General features: G+C 37.4%; 1 protein-coding gene across 4 annotated transcripts; it reads left to right on the top strand.

Moving 5' to 3' along the window:
- The first annotated feature begins 6 nt into the window (after positions 1-6).
- Positions 7-13,252, top strand: LZIC (leucine zipper and CTNNBIP1 domain containing). 4 transcript variants are annotated; one of them, XR_014895079.1, is made up of 9 exons: positions 7-97; positions 1,011-1,154; positions 2,223-2,358; positions 3,118-3,216; positions 3,828-3,923; positions 6,017-6,098; positions 6,974-7,036; positions 11,362-11,499; positions 12,678-13,252. XR_014895079.1 is itself a non-coding variant. In XM_085298994.1 (8 exons), exons 2-7 carry the CDS (start codon positions 1,054-1,056, stop codon positions 7,030-7,032), a joined length of 573 nt encoding a protein of 190 aa, XP_085155120.1. In that variant the 5' UTR covers positions 7-97; positions 1,011-1,053; the 3' UTR covers positions 7,033-7,036; positions 11,362-12,070. The 4 variants fall into 4 exon arrangements, 3 of the variants coding, with proteins under 3 accessions (XP_085155120.1, XP_085155121.1, XP_085155119.1); XM_085298994.1 differs by lacking the exon at positions 12,678-13,252 and having other exon boundaries at positions 11,362-12,070; XM_085298995.1 differs by lacking the exons at positions 11,362-11,499; positions 12,678-13,252 and adding an exon at positions 8,525-9,988.
- The last annotated feature ends 1,605 nt before the right edge of the window (positions 13,253-14,857 follow it).

Genomic DNA, 14,857 nt, shown 5'->3' with positions numbered 1-14,857 from the left:
GGTCCCCCTCGCCTCCCGGCAGCGCGCGGCCTCCCCCGCAGCCGCTGGCCTGGCCCGGCCTCGCCCGCGGCGCCCACCTGTGCTGCCGCCTGCCCAGGTGAGGCGGCGGCGGCGGCCCCGGGGCCGGTTCCCGTTCCCGTTCCCGTTCCCGTCGGCGCCGCGGTCTGGGGCCGGGCGCGGCGGCAGGGCGGGGTGCGGCCTCCTGTCTCTGTTCGCGGCCCTGTGGGGCGAAGCGGCCATCTGCGTCCCTGCGGTGAACTTGGGGGCGAAGGGGGCAGAGTCCTGCTGACGCCTTTTGTTAGCGGCACGGGGAAGAAAACTGCATAGTTCTCAAGTTCCTGCTTTCGTTTCTCTCCCCCTGTAGCTCCTTCAGCAGTTTCTGATCTTTCATGCTCTTCTAGCAGGGAGAATGGTGATTGCTGRTGTGTCTTCCAGCTGCTGGCATGAGCTGTTGTTATTAGTGAAAATCAGTCATTAGTGACAATCATAAGGACTTGGTATTGAACTATGAACTGGYGCATTACTCAGCAGTATCAGCTCGACCACTTAGGTTGCTTGGATGGCTTATATTTATAATCCAAAGAAACAATTTTTTCCTCTACAGTATTGCAAGTTTTTTACATCTAATAATTTTATTGAAGGTGTATGCTTCAGATGTCTGAATCTGGATTGTTGTCCCTCTTAAATATTTCCAAAGTAGAGGTAGACAAAACAGTTGTCTGTTGCATAAAGTACGGCCTGAAGATTTCAGTACTAGTGGTTTAGTTTCAAACACGTTTCTATCTTCAGATGCTGTGGCTGTTTGAGTTAAGTTGGTGAACTGCTTCTTGCTACACAGAGAATGATCCTTTAAACTTAGCTTAATGTTTCTGTGTTCTCCTGCTGGTATCTCAAAATGTTTTAGTTGGACATTTGATCATAAAGATACTGCATCATTTTATTGGTAATTGCAGCATTTTAAAATACACTTTAGGCTGTTGGTTCACAACAATAAAGTGTTTTTCTCCTAGGAGTGTCATGTAACAACTTGAAGCTTTTATGTGAAAACTGAAAATGGCTTCAAGAGGAACAACAGAAACCAGTAAGCTAAAGCAGAACTTGGAAGAGCAGTTGGATAGATTAATGCAGCAGCTTCAAGATTTGGAAGAATGCAGGTAATAAAAATAAATGCCCCCCTCTTAAATGTGAATATTTTTCATTGGTGGTTTGGAGAAGAAAATTATGTACCTTTCACAATTCTTGTACACTTCTTTGTTTTATATTTTGTTGTGGCTTTTYTTTCTTTCTTTCTTTCTTTTTTTTAATAACACTAGGATGTTTTTATTGAGTAGTAAGAGTAACTTGGAAAAAAACTTTCTTCTTATTAAGATCATTTTACTTACCTTCGTCCTGAAGAAAAGGAGGGCAAAAATATTCATCATTATTTTATTTGACAATTTACATTTCTGTATGACTTTTTAACTTCTAATAGCTGCTTACAGAATTCACATTTTCCATATGAGCTTTTTTAATAGCAGTGGTTTGCTTTTGTGTGTGTTTTGCTTTGTGTTTTGCTTTGTCTTTTAATTATGGATGTTTTTTCTTTGTAATTTATTAAAGATTTTCATGTGATTGTCCTAACTCTTGTTAACTCTTAGTGGGCTAATAAAATTTCAGATAGACTAGATTATCAAAGAAAATTTTTTTTCCCTCTGTCTCAGTATTGGTACTTAAATGTCCTGTGTGGTTTTGCATACCTTCTCTGATTATAATTCTAACTAATCCAAACAATGCAGCTTTAATATGTTTTTTTCAAGAACAATTCTAAGTGGTAAGGGTTGGCAGTGCCATTCTTTGAACTGACTACAATTTAGGTGGCCAGACAGTTTTTTCTCTCTGCCTAACTTGATGATTTTGTGGTGAGAACATGGGCTTTTCAAGTAAATATTGCACCAAGTATTGCGTATCTTGTAGATGTCAGGRTCTTTTTAAAATATAATTGACTTTGTACAAGCAACATAAGTTTATAGATGGCTAGAAGGTGATGTAAAAACCAAGAAGAAAACTACGTATATGTTAGCTAAATAACAGTTAARGTGGCTAAAAGCCAAATAATCTGAAGTTGTGTGGATGTTTTCATTGCTCTCTGAAGAAGCATACTTCATGATATTCCTTGATATCCTTTGTTCCATTTTATATCTCATGTTTAATCCTATGAAGTAATGTGTCTTCTTGGTCTTTAGAGAGGAACTAGATGCAGATGAATATGAAGAGACAAAAAAAGAAACTCTAGAACAGCTGAGTGAGATCAATGACTCACTGAAGAAGATTATGTCTGGAGATATGACTTTGGTGGATGAGCTCAGCGGGATGCAGCTGGTAAGGATGACTCTTACTCAGATCTGCCTGATGTGTTATTAAGAGCAACTCCCATTTTATCTGGACTTGAAGAAACAGAAAATAGATGCAAGTACTTCTTTATGATTCTTAGGAATATGTGAAATCTAGATCTTTGTATCTAATATTTTTATTACTTGATATATGTCTACRTATAAGAACTTGGTTAGAGCTCTTTATTTCAAAAGAAAAATAAACTGAAGAATGATAGCCATAATACTGTAGAAGAAAATGTGGGAGACTGTGGGACCTAAAGATATCAGATCTTTAATATTAGAAAATAGTATGAAGGATGTGAAGAGAGGTAGTTTTGGTACTTCCTAGAGGATTTTRAACAACAGCAGGGGACTGATCAACATCTTAACAATTTAATTCTGCTTACCGGTGGAAGAGCTGTGATGGTAAATGTGGGCATTGAAACTGCTAAAGATAGCATAGCACATCTACTTATGTTGTGTTATTATCAGGAAGATATTGGAAATAGTTGGAAATTAAGACTTAGAATCTGATSTAAAGTTTTATATATTTTCTCCGTGAACTGCACTAATTAGTTGATTTTTCAAACCTTGCATAAAGGTCATAAATTTTTCCATCTCACTTCTGTGGTCATGCAAACAGAAATTCTCTTATCAAATGATACCAAGGATACTGATGATGCATTCCAGCCTTCATTAACCTTGTCACGTAGGTATGGTTTATGCCTGCTATTAGTTGTGGTCATCATTGTTATTTTCCTTGCAGGCAATACAAGCAGCCATCAGCCAAGCATTTAAAACTCCGGAAGTAATTAGAATGTTTGCGAAGAAACAGCCGAGGCAATTAAGGACAAGGTTGGCAGAGGTGAAGATTTCTGTTCTAATATAACAACAATGCTTATTTCAAGTAGACTGATTAAATTGGTATGATTGCAAGGAAAGCACTAAGTGTGTCAGAAAACTTGGCAGTAGTATTTGTTCATTTTCAAATGCTCATTGAAGTCCTAGGGACAGTAATGTGTATTTCTTGAATTCTGCTCTGTTGTTGCTTCAAACCAAAAATCTCATCAACAGATAGTCAAATGAGTATAATTGTAAATTGAAAATGTGAAGAGTATGATTTTGGAATTGTGGAAATGAGTGCACTCGTATCTTGGAGATGTAGTCTGAATTGAGATCCAGAAAACTGAAATGAAATGTGGATCCAAAATTTTGAATGAACAGCAGTCTTTGATTAAAAGAAGTTGAAGATCAGCAAAATCAAGTATGCTAAGGTTAGGTGTTAAGGGTGCAGAACAGTGTAAAAAACAATATACAGCTTTACAGTCATCTTTTAAATCGTGGGTGTCTCTGTCCCTTACTTCCATGAGTTCCATGCTTACTGGTGATATTTCTAGGCTGTTGCAGTGGTCGTGCTGTCACTTTTTGTGAAACTAATGGAAAGCTTACGTATTTCAACTTTTTTCTGGTATAAAGATGGACCGAGACCTAATGGTTGGGAAGTTGGGACGGGACCTCTACACACAGCAGAAAGTGGAAATCCTGACTGCCCTCAGGAAGCTTGGTGAGAAGGTAAGGTGCTGGCATGATAGCTAGGTGAAAAGAAATTTCTACATATATGTTGAGGAGGAATTTGAAGTTATTAAAAGTGAATGGACAAATAACAAAATCAGTTAGCCTGTTTTGTTGTACATAAATATCCCTACATTTTAGTGCTAAGTTTTCTGAAGTGTTCACCACTGAGTATATGTCAGATAGTAATATATGTTTTTGTGTGTTTATTTTTATATAGCTATTACTACTTCAAAGTGTCCTCTTTGGTGCACCATCTGAGTGAATCACATATAAATAACATCAACCGGTACCAGCTTATAGAAGCTGCAATATAAATCTTTTTCCTGGTTAACTGTGACCCATCCAACTGTCAAAAACAATCCAAAACTTTTGACATACATTGGGCTTTAACTTACTTCTGTAACGGTGACAGTGCTCACCTCTTGGTGTGAGACAAAAACTGGGTAGATGAGTGAACTACTGATAACTTTCTCTGGTGAGTACATTAGTGCGCAAGACAATTCCTGGCTTTTGCCACTAGAGGGAGGAAGGGAAGTTATTTCTTTTTGTTGATGGTAGATGAAGAAAATGGGTTGTCAGGGAGCTCTGTACTTAAACTTCCATGTGAAATGAGGGAATGTCCTGGAAAAGATCAAGTGCAGTACACAGAGGTGTTACATTCCAGTTAGATGATATTAGCAAATGCTTTCCCTTAAAATATTTTTGTTGCTAGACTGTCCAATAGAAAAATGTTTTGAAGAAATATTACGTTTGTCTGCACAATACTGCAAAAGGTTAAGTAGCTAGACATTTAATTATAAAGCACATCAAAGACGTGTAACTTCAATATTTCCCCCTAGCCCTAACATAAATCCAAATGCCAAACCTGATGGTCTATTGAAGGCTAATTTTTAATAATTTAGCTGTGGAGAAAAAATTGCAGTGGTTTAAGGGGAGTTCTTCCTTTATCTTGTATCCAATTTTTGTTTTTTGTTTAATTAATGGACATGATTCTTAATATTTATTTCATGATTGCTCAGTTTTTGCCACTGATGTGAATTAGTAACATAGTAAAATAGTGGTAGCAGCACTGGTTTACTTAATGTATAGTCCAGGAAATTGAACTTGCCTAAATTGAACTAATGAAATCATGATTGATATATTGGAATAGGGTAGACTTCCTGATCTGATATGCTCAGAGCATCATTGCCAATTTAGACTACATATGTTGACTGATTTGTGTTGGAGGAATTTTGTAAAACTTTTAGTGTACTAAGAGTGCTTGTGGCTTAACAGGTGAGTCAAAGGGTAGTGGATAGATGAAGATAAAAGGAGTATCCTCAGAGCATTCAGTGGAAGATATGCGGCTTGACTGTTAAGGATACTTGCTGTCATGCTGCGGACATAAGGAATCTGGATAGTCTGACACACCTATTCTGTGTTTTAGTAAGGCTATACATCTGAAGCTACTTAAATGAGTGAATCTTGACTTTGAATATCTGAATCTTTCAAATGTAGGTTACTACTTCATTACCGTAAATATTTTATGGGCCTCTGTCACGAGACATCAGAGCACCTACATAAAAGCAAAATACACGTGTGTAAATGTGACTGATGGTTTGCAGCACTATAAAGGGAGAGGATAGTTTCTAGGTCATTAACTCTTAATATGGTCAAAGCTGCTAGTGACTGTATGTTCTCACATTCCTCAGCARGTGATGTGAAGTGAATGTAGGTCTTAGCCATATGACCAAAATGTTGTTGACATCTTCTGCGTAGTTTTGGTGCAGAAGTGAAGGGTGACTTTMTCATGAAAAATTACCACTGGAGATCAGCTTGGAACTGGTGAATTTAGAGGCATGTCTGATCTTGCTTATGCTGTCCTTTGTGGGTTGACTGACATCATTGAGGAAGAAATGCAGTGGGAGGGGGAAAAGCTTGCTTTTTCCATTTTGTCTTTTAATATTAGATAAAGCCATCACTTAAAAATTGCAAGTGATAAGCCCTGTAACCTGACGTATTTCATGTATGTACTAATATAGATCTTTACAGAGGTGGGAATATGCACTGTTATGGTACCCAGGTTCACAGTTATGGCTCTTTTGGTTTAGCTGACTCCAGATGATGAGACTTTCTTGTCAGCAAATGCTGGTGCAGCCTTGAGCCAGTTTGAGAAAGTCTCCACTGACCTTGGTAAGTTTTCATTCTACTAACTTCCATTTTCTTTTCCTCTTTGACCAGTGATAGRTAAAAATGCCTGTGATCCCACTATAAAGGAGAAAATGCAAATAAAAGATTCATGTTACTCAGTTTTGACATAAATTTTTCTTTTCTATCAACAATGAAATTCTGATATGCTGGCCATGAGGAGAAAGTAATGCAGCAAATAAACCCGATGCCAGATGGCCATAAAATGCCAAGTATTCCCCTTTAATGCTGAAGGGTTCAATGCTGAAGCCTGCTCTGTGTTGATGAGAGATATTTTTACTTCGTTTGTTTGTTTTGTTTTTTTTGCATTGCTGACTCTCTTTGGGAATGTCTTTTCCTCCACTGACTGCAGAGAACTCTGCAGTTAGTGGCATATTGTCAAAATATAGCTTTAAATCGCTCTTCTTGCCATAATTGTCATAGCTCTAATCATGTTGACGAAACTAAAAATGCATTTATAAGAGGCATTAAATGAGCACAGCAGTTCTTTCATTACAATTCTAACTGTGATGCTAGAATCAACTGTGAATGGCAGAAATGTGCCAGACTAGGTCAAGGAATAAACTGACCATGTGGTGTACTTCTCAGTACTCCTTTTCCTGAGGGTGCAAGAAAGGTATTGGTATTCAAAGGGGTACTCCATTAGAAGCTCTCTGTATGGCTAGTTTCAGACCTGTCCAATCATATATGGCTTCATTTTTTTTTTTTGATATGCTTAAGTCTTTTTGGCTTTAACAATATGTGTTTGGTTTGATTGTTTTTTCATCTCAATTGTTTTTCTTGATTTAAATTGTATCGGAAAAATCTCTATAACACAATTTTTATTAATATATACTGAAAATGTTTTTTTCCTCCCATAGGATCAGGAGACAAAGTCTTTGCTCTAGCAAGTTTTGAAGTAGAAAAGGCAAAACAATGAAGAGGTGCGTGGGGCTTGAATCTCTCCAGTTTTCAGGAGTATTGGACTGTCATATTGTGATTGTTTTTTCTATTTTTAAGATATTGTTAAAAAAAAACCTCGGCAATCCCTAACCCTCTTGGGTTCTTCACCAGAAAATATGAAGTAAACAGCCTTCAAGTGCACTTTGGAACCCTGGTGTCTCTGCCCCTCAGTAACATAATATCTGAGGCTAAACACTAAGYGATACTCTAAAAACAAAACCTTAGTATGATTATCTTTGAAAAGAATCAGCTATTTTCAATTTTTCCAAATGTGTATTTCTCTAACAATTAAAACATCATCGTTTTGCATGTGGCTGTATAAAGTAGATCTTTTTTCAGGGACAGTCCTAATGAATCAGTTAGTTTTTGAGTGATTCTTGAAGTTGCTGTCAAGCTGTCTTAATTTTGAATTTGTCTGGACTCCCTACTAAATAGTTTATACTAGAAATGCTTTGCAGCTTTTWAAAATGGACATAGTTTATTTTAAATGCCATCTTTCTGCAAACTATTTGCAGAGCATCCAAAATGAGACTGCATACTGATCATTGGCCCCTGTCAGCTTGTTTGCTCTGCACATGAATAAGTGCCATTGTATTCCAATCTTGATTGACAAACAATGGAAGTCCTGTTGGGAGACTTCTGGAGTAATTTAACCTTCTGTATTGAAACGACAGGGAATTGCTAGGAAATGGCAATGAGAAGCCCTTTCTGTGACCTCTTACTCTTGCTCTGGATGTATAACTACAAGCTACTGTTTTTTCCCAGGATTTCTGAGATAGCATGGAATAGTTTGCAAGTCAAAACAAATTAGAAAAGTGGGAGAAGCTCTCATTACATGGTTGATCTACGCAGTAAATGAACTAAAGGTCTTTGGGGCAAGTGTGGCCCAATCTAATTATCAGATGGTGGTGGTGCGGAGAAGGGAGGGTCTGTGCCTCTAAACGGAAGTTAAAATCCCGAATAATGTTAGGGTTTAAGAGTATCTAAAATCCTGCATTGTTGAATTTTTAGTCCGATTTTTTGGAGCATAAACTAGGATCTTAGTGTGGAGAGATTGTTCTTTGTGCTCCGGATGTATATTTAATTTTCTTATGAAGTATTTGCATGTGCTTGTTTGTAGTACAGTCAATATTAGGGATATTACCCTTACAGTAGTGGCAGCCTCACATCTAATTCAGTACTTGTTAGCATTTCATCTGAGCTATTTGGAAGCCTTTATTTCACTGAATATTTTTTCAGCTTGAAAAGCATGGTTTTTGCATCTGCTCTACCCTTGGCATATATTCGAATGCTCATCTAATGGTATCAGGAACAATGACATCAGAAAAGATATTTCTTAACTAAATTTCATATTGATACCTTTTCCCCCTTTTCATTTTACAATTAGCTAGAGAAAAGGATATGGATAGAAGCAAAAGATAYTTCTCTGGTCTTGCTAGCTATTAACAATTGTATCTCTTTCTGAACAGGTGGAGGAGAAAAGCTTTACATTTCCTTAGGAGGAAATGGTTGGTCTGAAGCTAGAAGCATAAATCTCAATTTCTTTTACACAGTGTATGGAGACATCTGTTTGGGTCACCTTACTGCTTCTGGGCCATGTGAAAAAGTAACTTCCCTCTATTTCTATATGAAAAATTCAAACACTAGACAGTGTTTGGTCCTTCTCACTAGATGTTTCAGATGTGAGTTGGCTCTTTCTTCAAAAGTGGAATATGTGCTGTGAAATACTGGTAAATGCAGCATTTGGCTGTAAGTGAATTCWGTGGTACCCATTCCCCGAGACATTGGAAATCTAATGTGCTTGAAAGTCACAGATAGAGATGATTCTCCTTTGCATAAGATGGGGCAGAAACATAGCCAGAGAGGAAAGCTACCATTTTGCTACTTAAATGTTGTATGTAAAGTGATTTTTTTCTTAAGAGAAATTTATTTTTGCTTAAAGGAGAACAAAGTAGAATAAGCAATTAGTACCTTAAAAGGAGGATAAGTAGAGATCTGTACTTGTATTGCTACAGTGATAGCTATATCTTCAGGGCAACTGAATTTTTGCTATTTTTAGTGATTGCGTATTTATTGGTATGCCTATTTAAGCTCTACACATAATTCTGAAATGGTAGCCCTTTGTTCAGACTTTGTAGCTGTTTTGGTAAAAGCAACCTTCTAAGAACATAATCTTTCAARTTTGGAAATTTTCTGTAGATGCACTGGGAACCTTGGCAAACTACATGTTTTTCTGAATACTGTTAAGTTAAATTTATCTCTTTGCTACTGATCTGTAAAATGTGGTAATTTCTGTAGCAACAAGTCTGTTATAGGGAAGGAAGGAGTGGTATTAATATTGGAAAGATCAGAAGAATTCCTAGGAAAAAATGATCTTGTTTCCATCTTGTTTGTGCTGAGTTATAAAAACTAAGAAGGACAAGTACTGAAAGAGGATGAAACTGAATGCTTTTCAAGTTAGTAATGATTTAGAAACCATTTTTAAAGCCAAATGTGGGGTTGATTTGGTACCAGCTGATGGTGGCATGACAGCTTTTGGTAACAGTGGAGTGGGACTTGGGTTTGTCAGCAATGAAGGTGACCCACTGTTTTGAGGAATGCTGTGTTAATATAGTGGAACACCAGTGTGGCACCTAGAGTACACACATCTTAGCCTTTTTTACCCAGACAACAGCTTCAGTGGGAGCTGCCATTAAACTGGGTGAGTGGAGTGGAAATACTGTCTTAACACTGCAGAGGGCTATCTAATTTTAATGCCAAATAATCACTTAGATGACAAGTCTGTAACATAGATTTTAAACTGAAAATAAGTATTATCAGTTACAACTTAGATTGCATTTATAGAGCATAGATAACCTGTAAATAAACAACTTTGTCCAGTTCCTAACTAGGACTTGAGTAGAATAAACCAGAAAATATATTTTGAGAATGTATTTTGCTTAAGTAGTTATCCTTTTGAARTCTACTATTCTAGAAATGAAAAGACCCAGTGCAGACAACACAATTCATGTATTTCACAGATGGAATTTCCCCCCCCCCCCNNCCCCCCCCTTTTTTTTTTTAAGAAGCTTTCTTTTAGATGACATTCTTTGTCATGATATTAGAAGTATTTTGCTGTCTGGGACAGTATTATTTCTCTGACAAAGGGTGACTGCAGCTTTACAGCTGAGAGGAGCTTATTAAAAGGCATTATTAGCCTAAAATTACTGAAAACAAAACAGTCTGTGGGGACCGTAGCTGCCTTCTTTTCCTTTCTGCTCATTACTGGTGCTAAGTAACTCTCTTTTTCCCCTTCCCAAAGTGCTTGAAGCATTAATATGTAAATGAAATCTCTTGGCACTCTCACAGATCACAGTAAGTTACTGTACGATAATATGGAAATCTCTTTCCTTGTAGTTCTCGGGAGAAACTTTTCTTTTAATGGATTTGCAAATATTTCAGGATTTTTCCATGGTTTCTGTACTGCAAGCATTTGCAAAATTCCTATTACATTCATCCTCAACTGAGTATCTCTTTAATGTTGTGCTCCTTCTGGTTGGAAAGCTCTCATGTGATTTAGATGGGCAAAGATGAGTTGAGATCAATTACCAATATTATTACAAGAGTCCGCATGCAAGGCCAGACTTGCCTTCTCAAAATTCATGAAAAGTCAGAAAGTGTTACTCTAATCCAGAATGCCTTAACTATAAATGTAATTTTAAAAAGAAGCTGTTGCCTATATGGAGCTATTTATATGTTGGCCTTAGCAAATAGTTCTTTAAGCTAACCTATTTGAAGTGGTTAGGTTCATTGCAAAGACATAGCAAATTAACTAATATGCTGTGCTAAAGATTTTGTCAAATAATCCTGGGGTGTACCTCTGCTAGTATCTCAAATTTTTCTTCAGGGGCTGGAAAAAGATCCATATTCTATTTTTTATAATAATCATTTGCTTAAATAAAAACGGGCAACAAAAGATTTTCTAGATGAAAACATGGTTTTGTGGTTTACCCCCACAAGCTTATGATGTTTGAGTTGCATCAGCAATATATAGGTTCAGCAATAGATTGAGGCAGATCATTTATTCTCTCCGTTTTTCTCTCCTGGAGTAAAATACAGATTATGATACTTAAATATCAAGTGTTATAAAGTTGTCACTGATCATGCACTGCTTTTAAGATTAAAAGTACTTTGTATTTTTGTTTATCGCTTTACTTCTGAAACAAGAATTGCAAAGTACAGTAGCTTTAAACATGTCAGCAGAATTGCTTATTGTTCAGTTTGGCCRTATATAACCTCCCTTTTAAAATCTTTTTTTTCTCTGTAGGGTGAGTCTGGTGATTGTATTGAAGCAAAAGGAAAAAAAGGTTAGGGAGAAAATTGAAGCATCAAGTGCTCTGTCTCTCTTCTGTTTTTGTCTCCTTGTATTATTTCTCTTTTTTCATCGTGAATGGAAAAATAACAAGTAAGTAGCAAGCAAGGAAAAACACAAGATTTCTTTAAAAGAGACCCGTTACTAGTTCATCATGTTACCTTATCTGTTAATATCAAGTTCAAGTGGTTAGAGAATTCTGTATTAACGATAACCTACTGACCAGGCATTTAAAACTGCATCATTAGTGGCTGAAACTGTAGGTAAATCAAAATATAATTTAATTAATTTTGCTTCCAGTGTGGTCATTTCTTTCCTGTATAAGGACAAGTATAGTTTTCACGTAGTGAAGAACAAAATCAAAAAGTCATCCTGCAGGCATCTTGTAGTTTCTCCACTTCCATGGGGAAACTCACTGAGTCCTGGTGAAGGTTTTTCCATTGCAGAAAATAATCTCTCATTTCATTTAGGTCTGTCTAGCTACTTATGAGAGAGGAATAGGAGTGCTCCTATTGTAGTTTTATCTTAGGAGTCATGGAAAACATGATGCCTTGCTTTGCTACATTTTTTTTAACTTTTAACTGTTGGAGTAAAACAAATTTCTTTTGATTGTCCAACTAATATCCTTGTAAAATGGAGACTGAAATGAAGTTCTGTAAAGCTATGTTGTCTTCACGTAAGAGTGTGTTCGTAGCTTTGTAAATATCAAATTTACTCCGGAAACAGTTCTGCTTTTTGGATAAAACGTGCAGGTAAGAAGGTTACTTACTAAACAAACTAAGTTTGGGTTAACAAAGAAGATTAAGTCCTAGCCTTTTACATTAAAGGACTTTTTTGTCCATCCCTCTAAAATCTCTTTCTGCATACCTCCTCATTGCACAGTCTGTACAAGCATGAAATAGGGCAACTAAGGTAGCTGAACTACTTTAATTTTCTGGTATACTCTCTCACCTACACAATTACTATGAGCAGCTAGACAGCCTCTTCTGACCCTGTCATAGCACYTCAAATGTGGAAAAAGAAGAGTTGGTTGAATGATTTACCTTTTTCAGGAGACACTAGACTGTTTCTGCATCAGAAGATGGTTTTGAGGGACTGGAATTGTCAGACCAAATCTAAAATGTGAAGTATTTTCAAAAGAAAAGATTTCAAATTAAGAACAACTCTCTGATTGTCTAGTACCATAGACATCTTTGAGAGAAACCCAATTTTCATTATTGTTGCATGTGGCTTAATCAGATGGATAATGAAAGTAGGGTTTGTGTGTACAGATGCTGTTGGAGGCCCTTAATGAGGAGGAGATGCCAACAAATACAGAGGGACTGGAGAGTGGAAGCAGCTGTACTATGAAGGAAGCTTAAATGAATTTTAAAGCTGATTGATTAAGAAAGAACTGGAGATCAGAAAAGACAGTGAATTGAGAATTTTTTTTCTAAGACAAGTAAAAACTGAGAGGAGAAAGTTGTATGAAGTTTTGGCTTACCAGAACCAACAGCAACCTCATTAAACAGAAGTGATTAGAAGCTGTGTTGTGTGTGTGTGTGTGTATACATACATACATACATATATGTATGTAAAAAAAAAAAAAACATGACATGGATTTTATAATTATACCCAGTCTTTGTGTAAAACTTGTCAAAATTTTCAAAATGACTTAACTTTTAAATAATCAAACTTCATAGCATTCCTCTGCTGCTGCTGGACTTTGATTCCTGTTTTGTGTATAGAGCAAGTAGGATGACAGTTGGTTAGACATTAATATGGTCAAGTGCAGTGTGCTTGCATCTTCTGTTTACTTTGTGAAGGCCTGTACAGTCACTTAAGATATTAACAATGTACTAAATCTATTGCAGAGCTAGGAGTAAAGAGGGCTCTTGAGCATCCATCCTCTGCTTTGATGATAAAAGTGAATAAGTACAGTGGCCAGATGGYACATTACCTGATAGCAAAAGATCTGTAAATCTTGGTAAGTTTGATGGTAGTAATCTAAGGTGGGGCAGAAGCTGAATGGTACTCAGTGTTTTAAGAGAATAAATGTAAAATTCTCCAAGGGTAGAGAAAGCCCTGTAATATCTCATTCTGCTTAAAAAAGGGGGGGGGCAAAAAAAAAAAAAAAAGTTCTAAATAAATGCAGGGTGCTAAAATCATGCTATATAAAATTGACATACACTGTTGTATAGTCAGCCAGCTAAATTATAACAGAAGAGCTAGACAGTACTTAATCATTAAATGATGTTTTGCTCATGATGCTATTGGGAAGAAAGCCCATGGTATTGCAAAGATGCAAATGATGGCTTAATAGTAGGCTTCTACTACTGTAAGATGCTTTTGGATCTTTCCCTCAGACTCATGTACTGTGCTAATTAACGTTAATCCGACTGGAGGATCTTAGAGTGATGCTTCTGCATATTTTTTTTCAGCTTATGCTGGTGCTCTTATGTTCTTCTCTTAAATAATTAATAATCATTACTGCCTGCTGTGCTGTGTGTATGTGCTAGTGATCTCAGATCCCAGCATATTTGCACCGTTCCTGTTCCTGTCAGCAGCTTGGTTTTGCTCTTTGGATAGGCTTTCAAGTTAAGACCTTCATTAACTGGCAGTGGGGTATGAATTTCAGTGGCGTTGGACTTTGATGTCATTAAGTAACAAGCTGTCAAAGGAAGTGCCACCTATTTCATTGCCATGCCTATTTTTATGCAATTAAGTTAAATGCCAAGTACACAACAGATGCGCTTTGCTAAATAAYGCTTAGGGCACAAAGCCTTTTTATCTTCAGGAATTTCCCACTTGCCTTGCTGATCCCACCAATACTTATTATAGGTAAGCAACATTACTGTTATACCTAGGGGGAAGCTGAAATGTAGATTAGTGTCGGAGTAGAGGTGAAAACCTTGGTTTCTCTCTTCGTATTTCTTTTTTCTGATTTTCTTACTCAGTGTTCACACTGGTTTTACTTGGAGRGAAAATAAAACTGCTTCAGTCTGTCTAGGGGAAAGATTGCTTCCTCAGGACCTGAGGGAGGACTTCAGATTTTGATAGTGTCACTTTCATGATGCTTGAATGGCCAAATGGTATTTATTCCAGTTAGAAAATGCCATCCTCTGAGAGCCTCCGTATTTACTGAAGTAGTTTAAATCTATTTGTACTGAATCTAGCTCTTTAATATATTTTTAACTTCCTTGGCGTAATGGTTTTGAAAACTAGTTATGTTTTCATTTTGACGGTAACGCGGTGTGTCGAACACGGCACCCGCGGGGAAGCTGTGCTCCTGGAGCCTGCCCCGCTGAGCAGGATGGCTAGAGAGCGTGAGCGCACGAGGGTGACTTGGCTCCGCTTGATTGCGGAGGCTGGCGCCCGGGACGCACCTGGAGGGAGGAGGTGGCCGGCGCCAGGGACTGGACGCGGTGCCCGGGGGGGAGAGGAGCGGGCGGGGGCCGGAGCGGCGGCCCCG

Source organism: Rhea americana, unplaced genomic scaffold (genome assembly GCF_003343005.1).
Source record: "Rhea americana isolate MKP2758 unplaced genomic scaffold, rheAme1 scaffold_143, whole genome shotgun sequence".
Lineage (NCBI taxonomy): Eukaryota > Metazoa > Chordata > Aves > Rheiformes > Rheidae > Rhea > Rhea americana.
The sequence above is the reverse complement of the archived record's forward strand: the minus strand, read 5'-3'. Positions and strand labels throughout refer to the sequence as shown.